The sequence below is a fragment of the Amblyomma mixtum genome, chromosome 3, assembly GCF_055824585.1.
Source record: "Amblyomma mixtum isolate Tamu chromosome 3, ASM5582458v1, whole genome shotgun sequence".
NCBI classification, from domain to species: Eukaryota; Metazoa; Arthropoda; class Arachnida; order Ixodida; family Ixodidae; genus Amblyomma; species Amblyomma mixtum.
The window spans coordinates 173,728,676-173,741,042 of record NC_143014.1 but is presented as its reverse complement, the minus strand read 5'-3'; the positions used below and the strand labels follow the sequence as shown (position 1 = coordinate 173,741,042).

At 45.7% G+C, this 12,367-nt stretch overlaps 1 protein-coding gene and 1 long non-coding RNA gene across 9 annotated transcripts in view; one reads left to right on the top strand and one right to left on the bottom strand.

Annotated features, from left to right (window-relative positions):
• LOC149352735 (uncharacterized) overlaps window positions 1-11,669 on the bottom strand; it is a 40,553-nt gene extending 28,884 nt beyond the window's left edge. The window contains exon 1 of the long non-coding RNA XR_016290843.1: window positions 11,360-11,669. This is a non-coding gene — a long non-coding RNA (uncharacterized LOC149352735). The remainder of the gene's footprint in view (window positions 1-11,359) is intronic.
• The window catches only part of LOC149352734 (serine/threonine-protein phosphatase 4 regulatory subunit 1-like), an 83,784-nt gene that overhangs the window by 6,193 nt on the left and 65,224 nt on the right, over window positions 1-12,367 (top strand). For all 8 annotated transcript variants that reach the window (XM_089581952.1, XM_089581953.1, XM_089581956.1 and 5 more), the window contains exon 3: window positions 6,608-6,797. In XM_089581952.1, coding sequence (XP_089438078.1) covers window positions 6,608-6,797 — 190 coding nt within the window. The remainder of the gene's footprint in view (window positions 1-6,607; window positions 6,798-12,367) is intronic.

Here is a 12,367-nt window from a genome sequence, read left to right as displayed (position 1 = left end):
ACCCGAAATTGCGTTTTTAGACAAATCGTATGATGCAGACCTTGAAGTTCGAAAGCTCTTTATGAATGTAAGATGTTGGTTAGGGCAAAATAAAAAGCTTTCTTTAATGAAAACCCTCACACTTTTCTAGAAAAGCAAAGCGGTTTTTTTTTGCAAAAAAAAAAACGAATGGATTTCGTTTCTGTAGTGTACTGAAATAAGTTAAAAATGTAACTGTATGGAACCAGTACATTTAAAAAGATACTGCACAGTAAACTTGGGGTATATCGCATATCAATGTCCATTAAGGAACCCTGGGTGGTCAGAATATGGAGCCCTCCACTGTAGCATGTCTTACTTTGGTGCATGAAAATTCATTAAAATGAGAAGTGTGCTGCATTTATTTATTGTGTACCTGCATCACCGTGTGTACAGCATGGATGCTGTTAGTGTTCCATCAGGAAGTGCTGCTGTGCCAAGAGGCACACATGAGGCACTTAACTCAAGGTGAATGGAAGTTTTTTGACACCCAGCAAAAAGTGGCCAGGGTGGAGGCGAAGAGGCGCAGTGTCTTGGACGACATCATAGTTGTGTGCATGATGGCAGTGGGTTGAATTGTTTTGCTGCCATGAGAGGCCTAACACGAATCATGATTTCGGAATAGTTTTGGAGGCAGATGTTTTTCTTAGGCTCATTGTACATTGGCTTCAAGAAGGGGAGGCAAGACTGCACCCTTTTATGGAGGTAGAAGACTACTAGTCTTAGTTTCGGAGCAAGATGGTGGCAGACACTTCTTTGTGGTAGGTGGTGCCTGGAGTTGAGCCTCTTTTGTATACTGTGATTGCACAGTACAGAGGAGTCTAGCTGCACGACTACTGCTGCAGCCTTCTGGACAGAAAATGCCCGTAGGGCTTGCAGAGGCTTGTTACAGGGACACAACAAATTGAAGTTGGTCTGTATTGATTGGCATGGATCGCAGAGGCCATGCTACACCAAATGTCATGGGTTTGAATTGAATCCCGGGAAAAGTTTTAAATCTAGTTTTCTCGGCCATAAATGAATGGTTTGCTGGCACAAATGTTAACATACCCAGAAAAGCCAGCGAATAAATTTTCACTCAATGAAATCTTTGTATCCCTTAAGTCTCTGTGTCACCTTGACATTAAATAATCATTTTTATTCTACAGCACAGGCAGGCACACTGAAACTTTTATAAATGTCTACCAAAGCTTTTAACATTCCAAGCCATTGTGCATTTCTTTTTTTTTCTGACCCAAAGAAGCAGGAAATATTCAAACTACCCTACACACAATAAACTATGTTAACACATTACTGCTGTTTGGTGTGTACCTGTGGAGTGATTCAACACACACAAATTAACATTTTCCTTGAAACCGTAGTTTTTTTTCTGTGATTGTATTGCATGTGTGCACTTTGGGAATGCAAAGCACTTTCGTATACCAGGATCTGTTAATTCAGTTACACTACAAAATTACACCTAAGTTGAAATTTTCTCAGGGTTGTGAAATAATGGTCAGTTAGTTTACATGCCAGGTTTGAAGGAAAATTTGGTGGGCATGGCTGAACTTGAGCCTGTGAGACAGGAGGCAAGCAAACGCTGTCATCATTGAAACTTGCAAAAATAGAGAACAGCTGGTCAAGCGCCTACAGCAACTGGACTGTGATCCCGCACCAGACAAGACGTGAGAGTTTTTGAATATTTTAGATATGACAAAAAAAATACTGAGTTTAACTTCAAATAGAATAGACGTTATTTTGAGAGGAAAAAATTTCATGAATTCTTAAGCACGTCATTGTTAATGCACTGTTGCTTTCCACAGTAAAGTTCTGCAAGTGGCGGTGCACTGACATGCGCTTTCAAGGTGCAATAGATAAATGGTGAATGGCATATTGTACTCTAAGTACCAGACAAGGAAAGTGTCAAAATTTGCATGTTTAATGAAAATTTCATTATTCATGGAGAAATTTTTCCCAGGTTTTCTGAAAACCTATTGTTTGGGCTGTTGCATTGTTCTCTTAATTTAATATAACTGGAGATTTCTCTTAAAACGGGCATACACTGCACTGGAAAATGCTATGTAGGCAATGTGTAAGAGTCATTGCAGATTTTTCGGACTTCAGGGGCTGAGAGAACGTCCAAACAAATTCACCATAGAAATGCTTATTCTAATTGTTGGTATGGTGGAGAAAGGGAAACAGGCACACACTGCACTGGAAAATGCTATGTAGGCAATGTGTAAGAGTCATTGCAGATTTTTCGGACTTCAGGGGCTGAGAGAACGTCCAAACAAATTCACCATAGAAATGCTTATTCTAATTGTTGGTATGGTGGAGAAAGGGAAACGGGCACACACTGCACTGGAAAATGCTATGTAGGCAATGTGTAAGAGTCATTGCAGATTTTTCGGACTTCAGGGGCTGAGAGAACGTCCAAACAAATTCACCATAGAAATGCTTATTCTAATTGTTGGTATGGTGGAGAAAGGGAAACGGGCACACACTGCACTGGAAAATGCTATGTAGGCAATGTGTAAGATTTTTCGGACTTCAGGGGCTGAGAGAACGTCCAAACAAATTCACCATAGAAATGCTTATTCTAATTGTTGGTATGGTGGAGAAAGGGAAACGGGCACACACTGCACTGGAAAATGCTATGTAGGCAATGTGTAAGATTTTTCGGACTTCAGGGGCTGAGAGAACGTCCAAACAAATTCACCATAGAAATGCTTATTCTAATTGTTGGTATGGTGGAGAAAGGGGTCAGCTGCTTTGTGCACACGTGATGCTTCACATAACAATCTCGCCATGCGTTGTGTACACAGACAACAGGCGGCTGCCGCTTTGATGAGCGCAGCATTCAGTGGCTGTGCACTCATAGGCATGTTGCAGAACGCATGGACTGGGACGAAGTGCACACATGAAAGAGAATTGGTTGCTGCGGGAACTGTGCTGTGGGTGCAGTAGGGAGGGTGCAAAACAAAGGTGAATATGGTGGTAGAGAGAAGCACTGACACTGTTGGAACAGACGCTTTATTGGCACTGGCCTTTTTATTTAGGCCTAGGAACTGCAGCCGAAACTCAAAACTGCCATAACCTTATTTGCATACACTGCGGTGACTTGCGTATGAGGGATTTTTGCCTGTTCTCAAAACCAAGTTTTGATAGTGTTGATAAAACAGTGGAGGTTGTGGAAAAGCGGGGAGTTTTCTCTTGTATAGTGCGTAGGATCTCTGTTTTGCATAGGATCTCTTTGTAGGGTCTCTGTGTTGTGCATACGAGCTCCCGTGTGGGTATTAGCTCCTTGCTTTCACAAGCATTGCCATTTTCTTCTGCGTAGAGCCGTATGCTTCCCACGCTTTTAACTGCTCCATCATTGTGTATTCTGGAGGAAGGGATTTGCAAAGGTGATTTTCGTGAACTTTGACTATGAAACTGTGCCATGTGTGAACCTGTCAGAATTGCCAGCCCCGCTGCTTAAGAGGTTCCTTTTGGGATTGAATTCTGCTTTATTCAATCAAGTTTTCAATCCCCCGTGATGTCCTAATTGATGTGGTTTCACTGTGCACATTTTAAAGCGGCCTGGCTCAGTGGTGTCGTGCACAAATGTGCGTAAAAAAATTTCAGGTGGTCTTGTACATAAGCTCCATAGGCATATTGCAGTAGCATGAAAAAGTCAAACAATTCGACATCTGAATATTCAGTTCGCAAGTATTTGTTGCAGAGAAATGAGTCCCATCAGTGCGGTGCTGAGGCCTGCTATGGTCGTGTAGAATGTTTTTTTTTTTCCCAGGCTTGCTGCAGTCATATTAGTTGCTATTGGTGTTTAGTATTTTGTGATAACATGGCCCATTAGATGTTCCGCCATTTTAATTTTTTCTAATATGCTCTGGTGTGATGCTTTTGATACACTGGATGTTCCATATTCATTAAAGGTTTGGCCTAACTGGAGGAATTAAACAGGCTAGTGGAATGTGTTGGATGAATAAGCAATTAATAAGGCTTAAACTGGAGTTTTTATTTATGTAAAATTAAACGGGACTCCCTGTATTTGTTGCCCGTTGTAAAAGGGACATTAAAGAGGGTGAAATATCTGTAAAAAAGTGTGGTTGCAGCATCTGCATTCTCACTCTGGAGACTATGCCCACTCTGGTCACCAGTGAATAAGCAGTGCCTCCGAATAATCATGTTTCATGCAAGCATAATGGACACTGGTGTGCATATTTGCTGATAAACAGAGAAGACGTTGCTATAATACAGTTCCAAGAAGCCTGGCAAAAAAAGGTTCCTTGCAAATGCACTGAAAGAACTGTAGACGGAGGAGGAACACAGAAAACATGTACAGTACGGTCCACTGTTAAAGGGAACATGCGATCGCGTGGCCTCCGCGCTTTCGTGGAGCGCTGCCGCCGAGAATTTGTGGGAGTTGTTGGCACAAGACGCATGCGCAGTAAGCAAAGCGGCTGGTCTTTCCACGTATGCGCTTCATGCTGCCTGTTCTCGCCGCATCTAGGCAGCAGGGCTTCGTGAAGCGCAGAGGCCACGCGATCGCATGTTCCCTTTAACAATGGAACATACTGTGCCTCAAAGTGCAGGCAGAAGAACTGTTTAAAATACACCTGTCTTGTTTCTTCAATTTGTAGTTCCCCTTTCGACATCTTTTCGTAGAAAGTGCTGCTTTGGGGAAGCTAGATCTTGTCCTTCATATTGGGCAGTCGCAATGCTTTTAATGTGTTGATTGGTGTGTGTGGCAGGTTGGGGACATTGCACAGCCCAGCTGCTGCAGGCATTATAAAACAGGCAGTGCTTGGACAAGTCTCAAACCTTGTGTGCATGTGAACAACTTTGCTAACTCAGCCATGATTAGCTGATGCCAGGATTAGTGTTGCCTTATATTTTTGTGACGGATGGTGTGGCTGGAGTGCACCCACTTTGAATGGAATTTCAGCTCATGTATCCCTGACGACTTGGAACACAGATTGTTTGCACCATTGGTGAAAAAAAACAAAAAAACTTTGGGGCCATGTTTTACTTTATTTCAAAAGGAATGTGCCTGACTAATGTGCGCTGATGCATGATGGTCTTTTTGGCTGCCACAGTCCTTTAAATAGCATCCTTTGTAATCAGTGGAGGTGTTTAGAGCGGGAAGGGTTTCTTTTGCCATAGTATATATGCCAAGGCTGTTGTCTTGAGCATGTCAGTGTTTCCTACCATTTTCACCAGCCACATTGCAGCTACCATCGCACATGGCACGCCATGCTTGAAAACTTACCATCTGGCACTGGTAGCACAAGAGTGGTCGTCGCAATCTCCCATGCTGGTTGATAGATTCAACACTTTGCAGATTGTCCGGAATGAGGGCAAATGTAAAAAAGTGTGTGGCTAGTTCAATTGTGGAATCACTGAAACTGGATCCAGATATTCACTACTAGATTTTTATATATAAAACTTGTATGATGGGCAAGGTGATAAAGTGCCCAGCTAGAGAACAGGTAAATTAGCAAGTTGAAGTAACCCTGCTTTTTTGTCATAAGTAGATGGCACTTGTGCGTGACCGTCTAGATGCTTGTGGAAAATACATGTGTTGATGCATTCACATATGTGTGGTTATTTTGTCTGGTGCACATTTAGTGTCAGGACAGCACATTGTTTTGATCTGAGACCCTGTGTTTCAAGAGCACTGCCCGATTCCTCAGGATGAATGTATTCAGCTCGTTCGCTTGTCCATTGCACTTGCATCATTCTCATGCTGCTGATCCATATCTCAGCTGCCCTAAAACAATTTCTTGTAATCGTGTGGCTGGGAATATTATGATGAAGCCTATACATCTGGTTAGTTCCTTGCAGCACTACCAAACCTGCGATGAGTACACAGGCATCGTTCTGGTGGTGCAGAATGTAGTGCCAGTACAAAATAGGCACATAGCATATGGGATAGCGTGCTTTAGAGTGCGCATGCATCAAATGCTATGTCATATTGAGCCTTAACATGTGCTCGCGTTATGTACGCTATTTCCAGCGTTTAGCGTGCATGACTTACACATTAAAAGGATTTCCAAAATGGCGGTGCCCTTCGAAGCAGGACCCTTTGCCTCTGACTGAATACATCAATGTTATTGCTGCTGCGAGTATGTTCACTGCCCGTAAATTGGGCACCAGCTTTCATTTTGTATTATCTCTCATATAGCGAAACATATCAGCGATCAATTTGCCTTATTTTTCATTTAGTGACAATTCAGCTGCTTTCAGTCCTAAGAAGGAGCCTCTGAGATGTGCCACTGGGCTGAGCTTATGTGGAGTCTCCGTTTGTGTACTTTGAACTGAAAGTAGAGGTGTGACAAATGGCATAACACCTCGCAAAAGTCTTGCATTTAGTGTACGTAAGAGTGTATAAGCTTATGGTACCTAGACAGTGTTAATTTATACACTTCTCTAACCATATCTGTGAACAGTGAGCAGACTCAGATGAAAAGTCTTGAGGAAAACATATAATGCGCCCTCCTGATTGGCTGAGAAGGTCCCCTACCTTCCATAGTGCTGCAGGGAACTTGTGAGATGAATGCGGGATGAATTTTGGCTGTGCTCAGATGTGCTGCTCATCGATTTCCAGAATCCACCTGCTGGAGCAACTTCTCCCTCGCCATGCTCGCGGGGGATCAAGAAGAGACTTCTACTGAACAAGTTGGGGAAGACTGTGAAGATGAAGATGACACTGGTAGCCGGCGTCAAGAGCTGCTCGAAGAGCCAAACCCGGTTGTAAAGCTAGAACGCTATGCTTACAGTGACATTGTCTTCAATCGGTGAGTACCTTCTGCACAGTGCTTGAGATGCACCTGCTAAAGCGTCGGGCACCCAGATACTTTTTTCCAGGGTGAACATTAGACCATTTTTGGTCATCTGATCTCTTCCGTACAACTTGTGTTCAAATGCTCTTTATGTGCAGACAAACCATGCCATTTCGTTTTGTTTCCAGAGCAGTATTCCAGTGCTAGCCTGTATTGTGTTTGGAATTTTTATAGCTACCGGTTGTAGTCCTACAGCCTGTTGTAACTGCACCTTAGTGCCAGAAATTCTTTTGCCTTAGCATAGAAACTTCAATGCAACGTTGCTGTTGCACAAAGCCTGAAATAGTATGCAGCGTGGTGCTAACTACACAATGCACCATTAAATCTGGTAGTATGGCCTGTTTGCAAGGAAAATCAATTTGTTGGTTTCATTTTATAAACTTATGATGGCTGGAGTACTATCAGCGTCAAATGAAATGCGAACAAAAGAACTGCAACGCGAGCACAAAAAATCAAGCATATTAGAGGCTGGAGATGAAATACAGGCGTGGGCTATTAACATTTCAGAAGAGCGGTCTTTCCGGCTTCGATGGGAAAATCAACTGCTCATGTTTTTTGCCTCCCTAGTATAATATCTGCGAGTTGTGCTGTTCGCGTTTCAATTGGCTTGTTCGCGTTTCAATTGACGCTGATAGTACATGATCAATTCACTTGCTGTGCAGTGAAAGAAAGCAATTTTAATCGTAGCAGTTGCAGTGGTACAAAGTACTGTAACCAGTGCTAGTGCCAAGTTGTTAGTTCGCACCTATATTCAGTAAACACATGTTGGAAACAAGAGGCTTTATAATGCTACATTCTAGCACTTCCTTTTGTCCTGTTTCTGTGCTGTAGATACTGTTTTGCATTTGGCGCGTGATGGTCTTCACTTCATATCCATTACATAAGCCTTCCTTTCCATGGAATATGCAATGTTAACTTTACTAATGGTGCTTGTTGGTATGCTACTGTACTGAAATGCAGCCATGAATTGTATTTGATTTCATTCTGTGTGATGTCAGTGCACGTTAAAAGCCCTTCACTATGGCGTCTCTCATAGCTTGAGTTGCTTTGGGACGTGAAACCCCAGTAAACCATAAACCTTTATTATTTTGAAAATCCCTCAAAGGGTATTCATAAAAATTAAGGGTAACAGTGCCGTATGCCTTTAGTTACTAAGGTGTCTAATGGCATTGGATAAATTGGTTTTGTATGCTAGGCAAGGCATATTTACCTGTAATAGAAGAGGAGGCGTCTTGGTAAAAAAACAGCCTTAATTAAGGTTGGTTTATGGTTTGGTTTATGGGGTTTAACGTCCCAAAGCGACTGAGGCTATGAGAGACGCCGTAGTGAAGGGCTCCGGAAATTTCGACCACCTGGGGTTCTTTAACGTGCACTGACATCGCACAGTACACGGGTCTCTAGAATTTCTCCTCCAAAGAAATTCCAGCCGCCGCGGCCGGGATCGAACCCGCGTCTTTCGGGTCAGCAGCCGAGCACCATAACCGCTGAGCCACTGCGGCGGCAGCCTTAATTAAGCTACGATTCTATCATGGCATTTGGACACCTGCTCGGCATCCCAACTGCCACTGAATTGAGTGGCAGTCTGCTGTGTGTGTTGACATGGCAGTTCTGCAGGGTGTCTAGCGACCTGGAAAACTTGGAATTGCCAGGGATACTGTCAAAAAAGTGGCCATGTCAGGGAAAGTCACCCTTAATACAATGGTCTGCCATGAACTGCAACAGAACAGAGTGCCAAACACATGGCCTGGTCACGCCGGCATCACATTTTTTCGTTTCAAACGCATATAACACGTCACATCCTATTCGTTCTAGCTGTCTTCTCACTGGCCACGAAGTGAACACTCATTTGTTGTACTGGTTGTCACTGTGCTTCGTTATGCGTAGCAGCATTCAAAAGCATTTTCCATGGAATAAGCTGGAACCAGTATAGTGCGAGATTTGTGCACTTTCGGTTTTCATATGCGAGGCAGCACGTTGCCTTACCTAGGCATCAGAGTTGTTCTTGAAAGGTTTCTCTCAGGCCGCGTGATCTCGTATGCTATACAGAAGCTAAAACTAAGACAGACTAGTTGCTTTGTGGTTTGAGCTGTACAAATGGTGATTAGTCATGGAGCAGTGGAGATACTGTAATTTGTCATGGGAATGAAAGGGGTGGGTTTGAAGTACATCCAGGCAGTTTTAGAGCAAACAGCTTCTCTACGGTAGTCAACACTGCGCTTCGCGTGAGCCGCTGTATGTTGGAGCACGAGTGATGTCGCGCACGGCGCAGGCCACTTCTCCTCGCCTTCGTTTGACCTTTTGCCGCAGTCATGCATCATCGTTTGACGTTCGCCGCAAGCGCGTGCTTATCGCGGATCACTGCAGCTTTTCGCTTTGAGATATCTAGGCTTAACCTTAGCTAAGCCCCAGCCAATTTTTCAACAGTATTGCGCTACCATTGGTCTGCCGGCTTGTCAGAGGGTGAAACAAGCAAGAATAAGCAGTCGTAAGAAGCTACTACTTTTTGTGCAAATGGCCTTGTACTTATCCCAAGTCAAAGCTGCCGCCAAAAGGAACATCAGAGTGAACAAAGGGTGCCTGCAGTGAAAAGGCGGGAAAAAGTACTTTTGTCTGATGGTGAACCAGTGAGCCCATGCCAGCGCTATCTTTGAAGGTGCGTTATTGAAAACCTGAAGAATTTCTACAATGAGTATAGTGTATGGCAGCACTGTATGCAGAGTATATTATTTAGGGAATAATTGGGAAGATAGCATTATGCAAAAGCCTGCATAATGCTATCTGATATCACCACTCTTATGGCCCAATAAAGCACTCATATCAGTCGGGCTTTGCTGGTATACTGTGAACAAAAACTGCTGCCAAAATCTGTACTGATTTCCAGTTGAAATGCTATCATATTTCTAGGCGAGCTACCAGTGGGGCTTTCAGTGCAGGGAAACAGATATGCAAGGGCTAAGCAGACATAGCAATTGAGCCCTCATGGTACTTAAATAAAAAGGTAAATAAAATGTCCCATCAGGAACATTGTCTTTGGGAAGGTTTTGGACATCATTTCTCAAACAGAGCTGTACTTACCAGTGGTCAGGGAATTTAGGCTAATAGTCTATGAAAAAATGGAAAAGTTGGGCAACTTGAAATGAGTAGCTTGCTAGAAACCTTTTTCTGAATTTAGCCTCTTGACCACACCATGTCCAGGTCACTTATATATTGCTGTATTTGTAAATTGGTTTTTAAAGGAAATGGCACAGTATCTGTCTCGCATATCTCCCTGAACTGCGCTGTAAGGGAGGAAGGTGGGAGTGAAAGAAGAGAGAAATAGGTGCCGTAGTGTAGGTCTCAGGAATAATTTCGACCACCTGGGGATCTTTAACGTGCACTGACATGGCACAGCACACGGGCGCCTCTTGCGTTTCTTCATCTTCAGTTTACAGCAGTCATTTGATTTTTTTGTTCAACGTAGTGCAGGCTGAGATAGTTCAGTTTAGGGATGTTTGGCCTTAGTGCTTCATTTGTATTTGTGGTGCTGCTTTGTATCTTTATACCCATTTTTTAAGTAAAAGTTCTAGATCTGTATCTAAACTAGCCTATGAAGCAATCGTTCGTGAAAAAAAAAAAGCAGCCGTTGAAGTGTGAGGCAGAAAATTCAGCAAGACTTGATGTCGCCATTTCATCAGTTCAGCTGATGCTCATTGAAGTTTAACTTAACTGCTATTTGATTCTTTAAGCAATTGATGTTGCTGTTACCTGCCAAACTTGTTGTTGTAGGAAAATATTCATAAGGCTGCATGAATTTATGGCTTGGAATATTAGAAATGGCACACACCAGGCAAGGTTTTCGTAGCAGCCTACTGAAAAGATCGTTTGTGCGTGGGCGGTAGGTCCTCACGTACTTTTCTTTTATCGGCGCCCGAGGTGGACATTTCTTCTGGCTCATTATCGCAGCGTAGGTCTGAGGGTCGCTATCGGTGTCTTGGCGCAGGGCTTCCGTGATAAGTAGCTAGGCGGAGCCGCTTCGTGTATCCGGTCGCCGGGCTTGGTATCATCGCCGCTTTTCTGCGTCTTTCCTTTCCGACTTACTGACTGCTGGAGATGCCCTGGGTCTTCCCTGGTTCGATCGTTTCGGCGCGGAGCTTCTCGCTGGTCGCGTCCTGTAAAATAACGCAGACTCGGGAGCAGTATTTCGAACGCGGGAACGCTGTTTTAGCGCGGTGACTTCGGACGCCACAGGGAGTAATTTAGCACGCCTGGCATCCGAAGGCTGTTGTAAGGTGGACTGCACTGCGTTCAACGTACGTTGAACGTACGCTTGATGGAAGCGTCATTCAAGGCCAAGACGTGCTTAGCTGGTGAGACCTAGTAAGGGACGGAGCGTTTCCGAGGGGCTAGCGTCAGTCGCCTGAGCATGATCGTCCCGCGCCGATGCATTATGCTCAAAGGAGGGGTCAAGCTGCTATCGTCTTGGATGTGGGACTGAATGCTTTTAGTGCCTAGAATGTTCGTAAATATAAGGAACGTGCCTGAAGTATCGCCGCGGTTGGAGGCCAGTTGACTTGAGCGGTTCATGGCATCGTAGTTTCGTGCTGCATTTTTAGGTGCAGAGCAATGCATGCCGTTGTTGGGCGCCGTGATGAGTATCGCGCGTGTAGCTTGGCGCCATGACAGCCGTGCCGAGCCCGAGTGGGCGCCTACTCGAAAGGGGGAAGGCTCTCAAGGTCTCTGCGAGAGCGTCTGGAATCCGATAGCAGAATCTGGGCGATAGGGGCCCTCTCGCGGCGCGCTCGCGAGTCTGGGCTGGTGTGGCGCCCTTCTTCCCGCGCGGCGGCGTGCGGCCCGAACCTCCGGCGGGAGCTCCGTTGGGCGAGGCTCGAATTGTGCGCTTATCGAGTCGCTGATTTGTGCGTCACGCTGCGTGGCGGCGGCCACTGAATGGGCCACGGAGAGGGGGCGCGTTTTAACTTTCCCCGCGCGCCTCGGATGGGGGCGCCGGCGGATGGTGCCTCCTCTCCTCCGCTTGGATTGGTCGGGGGGCCTGCTTTCTGGCGCCGCCGGCGCTCCATCCTCCGGGCGCGTCTCCATTGCCGCGCTGCCATGACTAACCGGGACGCGGCCTTCGTGTACGCGCTTCCGCTCTCCGACCGGGCGCGGCTGGGTTCGACCACCCGGGCGGCGGCGGCGCGATGGCGTCGCCTGCGGGCGGCGGTGAAGACACCGAGGCGGCCATGTACAGCGTCCTCGTGGCTCTCGCCTTTTGGCTGCTCCTTCTGCTGTGGCTGTTGTCGCAAGGCGACGCCTGGGCCGCTTTCGGCAGCGAGGAGCCGTGCGTGGGATAGCGTGGCTCACTCCCACGCTGGCCGCGTGGCGCCCGCCGGCTCGGTCTTTGGATACCGACTCGGGCTACGATCATCCGTAGCGCGCGACGCCCCCGCTAGGGGCACGGCGTTCCATGGCGCCTAGCTGCAGTGCATCTTTCGCCCGCTGCCGTGGGGTGAGTTCTTGTTATCTTTGACGCGGCCTTCTTGGAGCCT